The sequence below is a fragment of the Phyllostomus discolor genome, chromosome 2 (genome assembly GCF_004126475.2).
Source record: "Phyllostomus discolor isolate MPI-MPIP mPhyDis1 chromosome 2, mPhyDis1.pri.v3, whole genome shotgun sequence".
NCBI classification, from domain to species: domain Eukaryota; kingdom Metazoa; phylum Chordata; class Mammalia; order Chiroptera; family Phyllostomidae; genus Phyllostomus; species Phyllostomus discolor.
Window position 1 is genome coordinate 80,156,964 of NC_040904.2, and position 14,716 is coordinate 80,171,679.

The following is a 14,716-nucleotide window of genomic DNA, read 5'->3' on the forward strand; positions in this document are numbered from 1 at the left end:
CATAGAAACTTAGTGAAATAATCATTTGATGGTCATGTAAGCCTTAGGCTCCCTTAGTAAAAGAAAAATGTATCTTTGGTCTCTAAGTGGCACCTACCATATTTTTTGGACTATAAGACATACTTTTCCCCCCAAATTTTGGAGGAAAATGCAGTGGTGACCCTGCTCCTGCCTCCTGTGACCCCACTCTACCACTGCCCCCCCACAGCGAGCCAGGTAAGCTACATTTGAACTATAAGACGCACCCCTTTTTCTCCCAAATTTGGGGGGAGTGCATTTTATTGTCTGAAAAATACATAATTCATACATTGTGAGTTAAAACAATAATGTAGTAAAAAGAAAATTAGATAAAAATGCAGCAGAGCTAGATTTAATTCTTGACCTTGTTTTTGGTGTGATCTTGGCCACCCTTGAAATTTCTCTGGGTCTATCAATATTCACCTGTAAAATAAGATGACGTTAGTGGAAATCAACTGGAGGGGTGGCAGGGAAAGGCATAGATACCTCAGGACTTCTTCAAACTACCTGTGTTCCCTACCCTCATGACAGATTCTAATCTTCTCCCCTTGAGGGCCAGACTTGGACCCTTTGAATAACAATCATGCTAGATACTATGATGGATGGATCTGGAAAAATGTACAGAGAAGTAAAATGCAATTGCAACCAAGTAAACAATAAGTATCACTGGAAATTATTTTAAATATATTTTTAAAATTCAGCTATGTTACAAGTGAGGCAATTTGTCATCAGTAGACAAATATCATTTGTCATGTATTTTCTGGGCTCAGAAAGCTTTTCACTGGACTAACAATTTGCAGACATCAAATCTAGTAGAAGTAACAGTATGACACAATTTTCAAGGTTTTTGTTTAGATAATTTCCACTAAGCTCATGCAATGGGTTGCTTCTTACCCCTTAGTTTATACTGCATTAGATTAAGATAACACAAGTCTATCATATAGCAAATACAACAAATATAGTTTCATGAAAGGAAAGGGAACTCCAATGGGAATACAAATTCTATATGTATTCTTTTAGCTCTGTGTAGTTTTATTAGGTCTGCTATTGGACTTTTATTTTATTCACTTTGATTTTTTTGTGAACTAGTGTTGAGTTCCATGGCTGGGGATCTTCCCTACTCTTTTTTACTGTTTCCATTCTTGTAGCTTCAGATATTTTTGAAAATGCAAATATCTGTCCCTTATATACTTAAAAAGAATCTACAGTACTTTACCAGCATCACTCTAGGCCCTGCCCAAATCTACTTAGTCTCATTAGAGTGACTGCTTCCTGCATGATTTCTACTCTTCCAGCATCATTAAAAATGTATGCACATTTTCTACTAGATACTCACTGTAAAAATATTCTTATTCCAATAGTATTATGGGCACTTTGCACTTCTAAAAAGGTTTTAAAAACAATATAACATACAACCTAAATGATAAGCTTTCTTTTCTCTTCTTAGATGTTATTTCATACTAAGTCAAAATCCTAGGGAAAAAATTTGTATGTTTTTTCTGTAAAAGACATGAAGTGAGTGTGTGTATATACATTCACACATATATGTATATGGGAATACTGTATGTATATGTATATGGAAATGTGTGTGTTTATTTACTTCACTGGTAATAGCCAAGACCTCCGTATTCATCTCTGACTCACAAGAAAATAAAAATTAGATATAATTGGATATAGTTTATAAGCATATATTACCATATATGAATATATACATATATACACATATATACCTATATACACACATACAGACCACAAAGAAATATTTCATTTGATTCATGCTTAAATTCATTGTCAGAGAATTAATAATAATTGTGCATTATATGAAAAGAAAAAGAACTTGCTACTTTCAAATTCTTCATTATCTTACTACTTAGGTCATCTTTATGCATTTTACCCCAATCATGAAGGTACACCAAATATTACCATAATTAACCTGTATGTTACTTCCATAGGTAAAAGACGCTCTCGCAAACCTCTCCAGCTGGTGGTTGGCACTCTGACACCAAGCTCTGTCTTCCTGTCCTGGGGTTTCCTCATTAACCCACACCATGACTGGACATTGCCGAGTAACTGTCCCAATGACAGGTAATTCATCATAACGGAAGACTTTATTGTTCACTTGAAAACTAGTGCTTTCTTTTTCACAGTACTTGTACCTGTTTCAGAAGAACGTATTAATACCAGGAGCATTGGCATTTACAGGTCACCTCTTAGCTCTCCAGCCTAGTCTGGGTATAAGGGAATGAAATGACCTGATTACTCTTAAGGGAGTTATCACCCACCAAATGGAAACACATGCAAGTATTTTTTGTTTAATAAAGAATAAACTACCAGGGAGAATAAACCAGACAGCAAATAGGGAGGTTCAGTGAGAATATATTAAACGTTCAGAGGATGAGACTGAGGGTAACTAAGGGAAGACTGTTAAAAGTTGGAAAGGCTTGGAAATGGGAGGGAGGTGGGGAAAGATGGGTGGGTGAGCTGGGATGGGAGTAAAGGACAGAAAACTGTACTTGAACAATGATTAAAATAAAATTTTAAAAAAGTTGGAAAGGCTGATCTTGGACTGGAAAAGAATGGATCATTGATCTGGCAATTAAAGCAGGACTAGAAGCAGTAGTTCTCAAAGTGTGGTTCCTAAGCCAAGCAGCACTAGCATCAACATCACCTGGGAACTTGTCAGAAATGGAAATTCTGGGGGTCTCCCTTTAGGGTTGCTAAATTGGAAACTCCAAGTGCAGGGCTCAGTCGTCTGTATTTCAGCAGCCCTCCTGGTGATTCAGATGAGCACTAAGTTTGAGAATCACTGGCTTAGAAAACCTGGAGGCACACACACAGGGAGACATGGAAGCAGAGGAAAAGCACAGAGTGGGAAATGAGGCTATCATTTCTTTGACAAAACAGAGTAAGAAAAATCTAAGTATATTTTTCAGTTTCTGCCACTCAGCCACCCAACACATGTGTTTGGACCTGTCCATGTGCTGGGCACCAGGTTAAATGCCGAACCATAATGCTAAAAAGGTTAGTCAGCCAAAGTATTTAGGTTTTTTTATTTTAAATTGTTTTTAAATTTAAAAAATACTCAGTGATTTTCAAATTTTAGAGGTTGTTTCATTCCCTTTTTTAAATAAAAAATTGTTATTTAGTATAATGAACCTAGTGAGATGCATTGATCTTAGATGTACAGTTACAAAAATTGCATGTATTTATGTACTCTACATCCCATCAAGAAATAGTACATTTTTACTATCAAAAGATTTTATTTAAATGTAAAATGCATTCTATGCTTGAGGTTTCTTCTGCAAGAATGAAAGATGACTTTTTAAAAGGAAGATATTATAATAATTGTTAAATAACAAATGTGTGCGTACTAGAGGAATACAGTTATTGGATAACAAATCAGGAGCCTATGTGAAAATCAAACCCAGTTAAAACAATCAACCCCTTCTTTCCTTTCTCTCTTCCCCCCCATAAGGGATCATTGAAGCTTTTAAAAAAATTTTCTGAATGTTTTCTTTCTTTTTTATTGTTGTTCAAGTACAGTTGTCACCATTTCCCACTACTCCCCCAACCCCAGCCATCCCCACCTCCCACCCCAGATCCTACTCCCCTTTGGCTTTGTCTATGTGTCCTTTATACATGTTCCTTGACAACCCTTCCCCCTCATTCCCCCAATATCCCTTCCCACTTGCCCTCTGGTTACTGTCAGTTTGTTCTTAATTTCAATGCCTCTGGTTATATTTTGCTTGCTTGTTTGTTTTATTGATTAGGTTCTACTTATAGGTGAGATTGTATGATATTTGTTTTTCACCGCCTGGCTTATTTTACTCAGCATAATGCTCTCCAGTTCCATCCATGCTGTCGTGAAGGGTAGGAGCTCCTTCTTTCTTTCTGCTGCATAGAATTCCATTGTATAAATATGCTGCAGTTTTTTGATCCACTCATTTACTGATGGGCACTTAGGTTGCTTCCAGCACTTGGTTATTGTAAATAATGCTGCTATGAACATTGGGGTGCATAGGTTCTTTTGAATTGGTGTTTAAGAATTCTTAGGGTATAATCACAGAGGTGGAATTGCTGGATCAAAAGGCAGTTCCATTTTTAGTTTTCTGAGGAAATTCCATACTGCTTTCCACAATAACTACACCAGTTTGCATTCCCACTAATGGTGTACTAGTGGGAATGTTCCCTTTTCTCCACAGCCTTGCCAGCACTTGTTGTTTATTGATCTGTTAATGATGGCCATTCTGACTGCTGTGAAGTGATATCTCATTGTGAAATGGTACATTTCCATCATCCCAGAAAGTACCTTCCTCAAGAAGCAATCACTGATTTGATTTTTATCACCATAGCTTACTTTTGCCTACTCTAGAATTCTACAAAAAATGGAACAATACAGTGTGTTCTCTTTTTGTGTCTATTTGCTTTCATTCAGCATATTTTTGACATTCATTTATGACATTACATGTATCAATAGTCTATTCTTTTTCTATTCCTGAGTAATATTCCATTATCAGAATATTCCAGAATTCATTTATCCATTCTCTTGCAGATGGACACCTGAATTATGTTGTGTTTTTGTTATTATATTCATAATATAATTTTATAAACATTTTTGTATAACACTTTTGTAGATATAGCTTTTAATTTCTCTTACACACCCAGAAGTAGAACTCCTGGTTCTCAGGAAAAATGTATATTTAACATCTCTTGTTTTGTTTTGTTTTTGCCTAACTTAACTTTCCCATTTATATTCCCAAAAGCAAGATATAAAGAGTTCAGGTTGTCCACATTCTCACCAGCACTTCATGTTATTAGTACTTTTCACCTTAATTACTCTAGTGTAGTTATGTCTCATTACCAGTTTGATATGCATTTCTTGTGTACTAAGGTATTGAGCACTTTTTCATGTACTTTTTGGCCAAAATATGTATTCTTGTAGTGTTTATTTTTATCTAAATTGGACTAAAAAGAAAGACCTTTAAAAATGTTTGTAAGTCCTCAAAATTACCTTTCATATGACCTTGTTTAGGAAATGTAGACTAAGAAAAAAATTAAATTTCCCTTCATATATCCATTCCACAGTTCTGAAGGAAGAAATTCTTGGGAAAAAGGCATGTAGAAGATATTGCCAAAACCAAATGTTTGAGAAATAATCTTGAGATGTCTTCAAAGAATCTGAAATATTTCTTATTTCACCCACTACTAAACTCATACTTATTTTGTTTGGAAAATGGACTCTTGAAAGAACATGCTTTCTTGTGATAATTCCAGTTTCTAGTGGATTGATTGGTCCAGGGCACTAATGCCAAGAAATAAACATTTATGTATTGCTTTTTTTAAAAAAATAATTTTTAGTCTCTTATTTAAAAAGAAAGGCTACAAGGGAAGAGGGGGGGAGGGAGGAAGAGGGAGGGAGAAAGAGAGTGAAGGAAGGAAGGAAGGAAATTTGTAGCAAAGGTACAATTGTAGCAAAATATAGTTGATTTTAATGGTTATTCAACTCACTTGATAAATCCTTGTGGTTCAGTAACCTGAAAATTCATACGGCATAATTTGGATATGATTACCTTCCCATCTTCAGGCCTTTCCTTCAATCTCACCTAGTCCTACTGATCCTTCCGTGAAAGAATTTATCTAATGACTGATTCTAATTGATAGATGTTGTCATGATTTGATAGCACAAGCAGGTAATGACTGTGGCAAAGATAGAGGAGCAGATAGCCCAATGGAGCTAGGATTTTTTAAAAATATATATTTTATTGATTATGCCATTACAATTGTCCCATTCTGCCCCCTTCACTCCCCTCCACCCTGCACACCCTCCCACCCACATTCCCCACCTTTAGTTCATGTCCATGTGTCATACATGTTAAGTTCTTTAGAGCTAGGATTTTAAACAGGGCAGTTTGCTTCCAGGCCCATGCATGCACCTCACCTCCACCCCTGACACACGCCCTGGCTCTGCCTTTCTCATCAAATGCAGGGAGTCAGGCCTGTCCAATTACAATATTTAAAATAAATAATTCCATTTAGAATAAAGTTTCTTAAAAACTAAATCATAGCAGATCAAGATGTTTGCAAGCTTTCATACTTGAGTGAATGAGAGAATCAACGCATCCTTTGTGGAAATAAAGAACTGTTAGGACATAACTAAAAAGGAAGAATTAAACTGTAATGACTGAAAAGAGGCACTTGGAGTATTTGTGAATTTCATTTATCTGTACCTCCATTCTCCCCAGTTAATAAAGAGGTAATATTTTAAAGTCTTTGTGTGTTTGAGAAAAAAATAGTAGTCCCTATTTGAAAGCTCTGGAAATACAGTACACGATATAAGCAGCCAAATAAATCTACCAGAACAACTCTAAATTAGTGTAATTAGAAGCAGACTTGGAGAAATTCACTCTCATATGATCATGCAGATGTTTTTAGAATTTAGACTAATCTAGTAGGTTAGAATAAGCAATAATAGTTATAGGGAATGATTGCTTCTCAAAAATTGGAAGATTAATACAGCTGAAGTTTTGCTTCAGGAGTATCTTCTTAAAAAACCATTGAAATCTGAATGCCCTTGGCTTGATACAGAAGTGCCAACTAGTATGATTTTAAACCATTTAACTCTAATGTTCGGGCCTTTGTGTAGAGTCTCTGATTTAAAAAAAATCATATTCATTTGTTGGATAGCCTCATTTATTCTATGCAAATGCAGATAATTATTGGGAAATTTTTTGCTTTTTTACTTTGACTTTGGATTTCCTATACCAAAGCTCTGTGTAGTAGGTTTCTGATGAGAAAACCAGTGGGTTTTTTTTTCTGTTTGTTTGTTTTAAACTTGGAATTATTGATGAAATGTTTATTCATCCTTTGTGGTGCATGTTTCTGTTCCTATTTGCATAGGGTCCATGTGGCTCTCCCTGTTTATATATCCTTTTCTGAGATCATATTGAAAAATAGATGTGCTTAATTTACAGTTTCTATTCTTAATGGACTTTGAATGGAAGAACATTTTACTTGTCCTTGATATATCTAAGGTCAAAAGAAAGCTTTCCAAATTGGCCCAGATGAAAAGTAAAACATGTTTTTAACCAAAATTTATTTCACCATTAATGGCTTATTTTTTCCTTCCCATGTTTCCAACTTGTTAAGTTGTTTAAGATTGCTTTAGTTATCACTTTGCCAACTTATGAAAGTTTTATGATTCATTTAGATATCATTTGCACATTTTATAACACTTTCATATTGCATTTATTTCCTCTTAATGTAGAGTGGGGGCCTCCTTTTTAACTGGTCCAGAGAAGGCTGTTGACTTTCCTTTTTTCCTCCCAAGTTTTTAAGAAGCAGGTATTTCCAATGTTTGTGAATTCTCATCTGAATGAGCCCAATACCTTGTTACCCATGTGTCTTGCAACATAAATTTTAAGTTCTGTGAGGACAGAAAGCATATGTATCTTAACCACCATTATCTCACCAGCATCTGGTACATAGTAGGCCATCAGTAAATATATGCTGATTAATAAACAATGAAATATCAGCATTTTTACTTCTGTCTTACCATCACTTGAAACTTAACATGACAGCATTGAACTCATACTTTCATTCATGACCTATCACCTCACTTGTCTTATTGCTTTCTGAAATACCATAATTCTTCCACTCACCCTAATTAGAAAGTTTTATTTTTCATCTCCTATAACTATTGAGCCTCCAAGTTATATTGGTGTTGTCTTTGAGAAGTACACATATAAGTATCTTTACCTTTGACTTCGCCAAGGATTCCAATCCAGGCACACCTCACCTTACCCCACATCATGGATATAGAATCCTGCCTATGTTTCCTGGCTCTTTTCTGATACTAATTCCCCCTGCCTGCAATACTGACAAAATTTAAACTATTCGCCATCAACTTACTCTTTCTTCAGCCTAGATTTATCTTTACCTCTCCTTCTTCCCACGGGACACATCTCCAACTCCAGACAGTGTTCATCATCGTGCCCCTTCCACATTCTGTAAGCCTTTCTCCTTCACATTGGCCCCTTCGCTACCACCGGTGACCTGCCCTTTGCTTGCAAACATGCTCCAGAGTTCCCTACCTGAAAACAAAATCTTCTTTTGATCCTGCTGCATCTTCCAAGCTACTTTTTAATCTCTTGTTTTAATTCCAAAACTATTTATTGCTAATTTCTGTACAGGTCTTGATTCCATTTCACTGGCTTTCATCCCTCTCTGCTACTCACTGAAACTTCTCTTTGTGATCATGCATGATCAATTAATTGCTAAATCCAGTAGAATTTTCTCAGTTCTAATCCTTTTTAACCTCTCTATGGAATTGTTGGCCATTTATCAATTCTTGAACTCTTTCTTTCTTTTACATTTTATTTAGATTTTTCTCTTACCTTCCTCTCCTCTGTTGCTTACTTGTTCTGCCTCCCAAACATGGAATAGAGTTCTCATTCTCTCCTTGGATCTCTCATCCATGCATCCTCCTTACCTCATCTATGTCCTGTCTTTAACTGTCACCTCCACGTAGAACAGTACTTCTCAAACTTTAATGTGCCTGTAAATCATTTGGGAGACCTTGTTAAAATGCAGATGCTGATTCCATAGTCCTGAGGAAGAGCCCGGGAGCCTGCATTTCTAAAAGTTCCCAGGAATTGTCGATGTGACTCTTCTACACAGATCAGTGGTAATGGCAAACATGTAGATGGTTTCCAACACTAAACCTCAGACCTTGACTCATTTCCAAAATTCTGAGACTATATTTTTGGATTTCCATTGGATAATTTTATTAGGTTAACTGGGTAAAGGTGGTCAGCATCTCAAACTCAAACTAAATTTATATTTTGTACTCTAATGAAAGAACACCTTTCACTATCACTTTAACTTCCCTCTTAAGTATGAAAATTCAGTTTTGATTTTGATTTACACTTTCCTTGGCACCTATATTCCATAAGCAGTCTAATGTCATCAATTCTTTCATAGAAATATAATTTTGATGTTTGTTTTCCCCCCTTTATTCTGATTCTTCTACAAGTCATTGCTTTTTTATCTTATATCTGGGCTACAGCTGATAAATCTAGCTTCCTTCACTGATGCTCAACTTCATTCCCCTGTTGAAGATCTCTACCAGCTCCCCACTGCCTAGTGAAAGAAAGCATAGAGTCTCTCTAAGGATCTGTCCCAAGAAATATTTGAGTCAAGCTCCTGACATGAGGTTTGAATCTGGCTTAGTCTGCTTTCCTTAGACCTGGTTAGGATGTTGTGCTTTAAGTCACTCCACTAGGATGGGACTTAAAATACAGCCTGTCCAGTTTACAAGTTCAGGCTACAAGGTGCCATATGCAGCCACCCTCAGTACTGTCTGCTTTTCACCCCACCCTCTTTAATTATATTCATGCAAACATTTGCCTTCTTCACTATACTGTGAGCTCATTTTTGAAATTATGTATGCTGTCCCTTTCATCTTCCATCTCACAAAGAACCTAACATCATGGTTTATAATAGTAGGTCAACAAAGGTATAAACTAATAAGCAAATGAAATGTTAGGAACAAGAATGGCATGAATGTCAAGAGTATACATTCTGGTTGGATTAACTAACCTAAGTTAAATTCTGCTCTATTATTAGCGTTGGACAGGTTATTCAAATGCTTTAAGCCTTGGTCTTCTCATCTGTAAAATGGAGGTAATAAGAGTAATATCTCATAGAGTTGTCAGATTTAATGAGCTGACACCATAAAATGTGACTATGTTAACATAGTGCCTGGCATATAGTGAGCACTCAATAAGTACTTACTGTGTTTTCTACTAGTCTTGATGTTTTTTATAGTATTTGCCTTATGTTGTAATTATTCACAACATATATGTTATGTTATAATTACCACTTCAAACTATTCCATTTCAGATATCACTAAAATTACTAGAAACTTTTTTATTCTATTGTGCTTAAGCAAGCCAGCAGTAGGTAATAACGAAGAGAAATTTGGGAAATGGTTGACCAGTTTGAAAATCACTGCAAGAGTTCAAAGATAATTGGGACCTAAACTAGGCCCTTAAAGCTACTTAGGAATAGAGAAGAGACTGGAAAATTGATTAAACATGAGGGGAGAGGGAACCTAAAATCAAGAGAAACAAGAACAGGTTTGAGAAAGAAGATGAGTACATTTTAAGGTAGTTATGAAATTCATGGAGGATTAAGTCATTAATTTGATCCTAAGGTTTTACTATATAAGCAAGTCAGACACCACTTTGCAAAAAGGATTAGACATTATGAGTGGTAAGAAAGTGTGAGAAAATAGGTTACTTTCAAGAAATTTTGTGCTAAAAGATAACAACAGGGATAAAAAGTGAGCATCAGTTTTATTATTGTTTTGATAGAATGGAAAATATTTAAACATCATTTAGACTCAAAGAAAGGTCCCTGAAGAAATCAAGAGAATGTTTGGAAAGCAGATGGAATAAAATTACCAGGCTGTGTATTTTTCAGAAGGGAAAACCCTGGAATCAGAGAAGGGCAAGGACAGAGTGAAGGGAGAGAGACACTTTGAGAGAAAGGGAGTGAGGACAGAATGTGTATCAGTAATCACAGTCTCATTAAGGCAGGAAACAACATTGATAAAGGGGGGTGACAGGAAGTGTACTTTGATGTGAAGAGAGCAAAATGTGTGGAGTAGATGTTTTAGGAAATATAATAGTAGTTAATTACATAGAAATGAAAACATTGCTGAAAAAGTATGGAAAGCCCATAGAGGGCTAACCATGGTGCACCAAACCCAGCTCGCTTGTGAAAGAATTAACTTTGACATTCTTCAATTTCCCCATTTAGTATAATTCACTGCAAGTTACATCACAAATTTTGTTTATGGATTTTCTACCTCTGTTTCTACTCTGTGTTTTTGCCTTTGTATTTTATTAGAATAAAGTGTCTGCTGTGTAGCTAGAATACATATTTAGAAACAGAAATAATGTCAAAGATCATCTAGTGCATTCCCCTTTCATTCTTTTTTTAATATATTATATTGATGATGCTATTACAGCTGTCCCTTTTTTCCCCCCTTTATTCCACTCTGCCCTGAATATCCCCTCCCACCGGCATTCCCCCCACCTGCCCCACCCTTAGTTCATGTCTATGGGTTGTACATCTAAGTTCTTTGTCTTCTTCATTTCCTATACTATTCTTAACATCCCCCTATTTTATACCTACCACTTATGCTTCTTATTCCTTGTACCTTTTCACTCATTCTTTCCCCTCTCCCCACTGATAACCCTCCATGTAATCTCCATTTCTGTGATTCTGTTCCTGTTCTAGTTGTTTGCTTAGTCTGTTTTTGTTTGTTTGTTTTAGGTTCAGTTGTTGATAGTTGTGAGTTTACTGTCATTTTACTATTCATATTTTTGATCATCTTCTTTTCCTTACATAAGTCCCTTTGACATTTCATATAATAAGAGCTTGGTGATGATGAACTCCTTTAACTTGACCTTATCTGGGAAGCACTTTATCTGTCCTTCCATTCTAAACGATAGCTTTGCTGGATAGAGTAATCTTAGATAGAGGTCCTTGCCTTTCATGACTTCAAATACTTCTTTCTAGCCTCTTCTTGACTGTAAGCCTTCTTTTGAGGAATCAGCTGATAATCTTATAGGAACTCCTTTGTAGGTAACTGTGTCCTTTTCTCTTGCTGCTTTTAAGATTCTCTCATCTTGGGTAATGTAATGATGGTGTGCCTTAGTGTGTGCTTCCTTGGGTCCAACTTCTTTGGGACTCTGAGCTTCCTGGACTTCTTGGAAGTCTATTTCCTTTGCCAGATTGGGGAAGTTCTCCTTCATTATGTTTTCAAACAAGTTTTCAATTTCTTGCTCTTCTTCTTCTTCTCTTGGCACCTCTATGATTCTGATGTTGGAGTATTTAAAGTTGTCCCAGAGGTTCCTAAGCCTCTCCTTACTTTTCTTCATTCTTGTTTCTTTATTCTGTTGTTGAATGTTTATTTCTTTCTTCTGGTCCAAACTGGTGACTTGAATCCCGGTTTCCTTCCCCTCACTGTTGGTTCCTAGTATATTTTCCTTTATTTCACTCAGCATAGCCTTTACTTTTTCCTCTATTTTGAGACCATACTCAACCATTTCTGTGAGCATTCTGATTACCAGTGTTTTGAACTCTGCATCTGATAGGTTAGCTATCTCTTCATCACTTCTATTTTTGAAGTTTTGATCCGTTCTCTTGTTTGGGCCATATTTTTTTTTTTTCTCTTGCCATGCCTGTTACATTGTAAGGGGTGGAGCTTAGGTATTTGCCAGGTGGGGCAACCCATGTGCCTGTATATGGGGGATGGGTCCAAGAAGAAACAATGATGCTTGCTTGGCTTTTGGCCAGCTTTCAGTCACTTCCTCCACTACCCACAAGCAAATTGGGCCCTTCTGGTGCTGATTCCTAGGTGGGTGGGCTTGTGTACATTCTAGAACCCTGTGGGTCTCTCCAACTAACTCTCCTGTAAGACTGGGAGTTTCTCCTGCCACCGTCACCCCCACAGGTTTTTTACAGCCACACGTTTTAAGGCTTTATTTTCCCATGCTTGAACCCTGGGTTGCACAGTCTGTCTTGCTCCCCAGTTGTTCCAGTTTATCCTCAAGCAAATGTGGAACTGCCGGTCCTCCAGTAGCTGCTTTGCCTTGAGTCCTCTCTGCCCTAGCTGCCTGTCTCCACCCCTCCTACCTGTCTGGGTGAATGTTTCTTCTTTAACTCCTTGGTTGTTTGACTTCAATACGGTTCCATTTTCTGGCAGTTCTGGTTATTTTTTGTTTTTAAATTTGTTATTTTCCTTCTTTTGGTTGTGCAAGGAGGCAAAGTGTATCTACCTATGCCTCCATCTTATCCAGAAGTCCATTCCCCTTTCTTTTTCAGTGAAGAAAAAAATATCTATGTGTAAATGAGCAAAGAGGCTCTCCCAAGGTAATGCTATGAATTTTCAGCTGACAAATATCCAAACCACTATCTGCCCTCTCTACTACATTTTGAGGAGCTATGTATGAATTTCTTTAAGCTCTAATAACAACTGTTGTCAGTATTGAGACAATCTAGGAGCTCAAAACACAGACTAATGCCAGATGAACCAAACACTGTCTTCAACAGTTTTTGACTAATTAGGAAATGAGATGTGTTCTTAAAAACCAAATGGCTACAAGCAGACCCTCCAGAGGTCTTCTCTGATGATAGCACTGGGGTCCCTGAATCATGCAAGCAATTCAGGATTTCAGAAATGTATCCAAACTAGAGATTTATAATGGTAGCCATCCATCTGGTCTGATTTTAACTTCTCTGTATTTCTTCAAAGTCCTGTCATAAGCCAGGGAGAGAGAAAAAATCAACGAAAATCCCAAGCATCAAACTTGTCAAAAAATGTGTTTTACAAGTCACTGTTGATGTTTTGACTTGAGAACACAGAATATTAGTATTCTATCATGTTTCCTTTTAGTGGCAGTTGGTATTTTGGCTGGAACAACCACCTTCTTTCATTCTGTTTTGCATTGCTTTGAAATGGGGGACTGGAGTCTGGAGAGCAGCTTTTACTAGAAAGAAGCAAGTTAATGAATAGTTTCAAGCAATTCAGTAGTGTGTGACCAATAAAAATGTAGGTTGAATGTACAAACACATCTCTTGTTCTCTGTACTTATTGTACTGTAAACCCTCTGCTGAACGCATGGGTGGGCAACCTGTGTAGGTGCACGGAGTGCCCCCCTTGTACGTCCCCATGCTCTTTTTAAGGCTCCACTGTCACTGTCTTGACATTCTCAATTTTTTTTTAATTAGAGGCTGCATGTTTTCATTTTGTAATGCGCACCACCAATTATATAGCCAGTCCTGGCCCTCATTTCCAGAGAATCTGGGTTATTGTTTTTGCATCACCAAGAATTTGTGCCTGGCACAAATAAACATGCACAATAAACATGTTGATGTGAGGAATGTGCACACCTATAGACGATTTTTATTATTTTATTTGAACCTAAACTGATGCTCATTATGGGAAGCAAGATCTCAATTGCTCCCAAGAATGACACTTTTGCAGTTTCTCTTATGCGTTTGGAATTGCAGGGACAAACATAAGAAAGATTACATAGAGGTTGGAGAAATCAAGGTGGGGATTGGATTACGGAATAGTGGACAATATTATGTGCTCTCCTGAGTGTTGTTATGGCTTATTTCAAAGGTGTTTTAACCCAAATGACAGAACAAATGGACAGGGCTTGCTTAAAGCAAAAATAAAGCTTTTACTAGAAAGTAATATGCTTGGTGTATGACTGCCCACTATGATCTGCCTGGTTAGGAATTTATGATCTGTCACCCTGTCAGGTTACTTTTCATAGAACTCCTTTTTCATCCACAAATGTTTTAAGCATGAATAAATGAGTGGTATTTTTTAAAAGCTTTGCATAAATGCAATTGACCTGAATTTTAGTCCATTTAATCTTTCTGGGTTTAGGAGTCGAGGAGAGGCACTAAATTTTTGAGGGAAAATTTGACGTGTAAGGAAGAATCTACAATAATATGACAAACATCTATGTTTCCATTACCATACATGACAGCTGTTATTTTGTTCCATTTTCTTAAAATGCTTACTTAAAAATAAAAAGTTTAATTATCTGCTCCTTTTACCATTAATCCCATTTCTCTCCCTACCTGCTCATTGGAAGCCAATGCACTATTGTAA

General features: G+C 36.7%; 1 protein-coding gene across 2 annotated transcripts in view; it reads left to right on the forward strand.

The window, feature by feature from the left end:
* LOC114490991 (ABI family member 3 binding protein) overlaps positions 1–14,716 on the forward strand; it is a 247,096-nt gene that overhangs the window by 86,832 nt on the left and 145,548 nt on the right. For both annotated transcript variants that reach the window (XM_036017995.1, XM_036017996.1), the window contains exon 4: positions 1,971–2,103. In XM_036017995.1, coding sequence (XP_035873888.1) covers positions 1,971–2,103 — 133 coding nt within the window. The remainder of the gene's footprint in view (positions 1–1,970; positions 2,104–14,716) is intronic.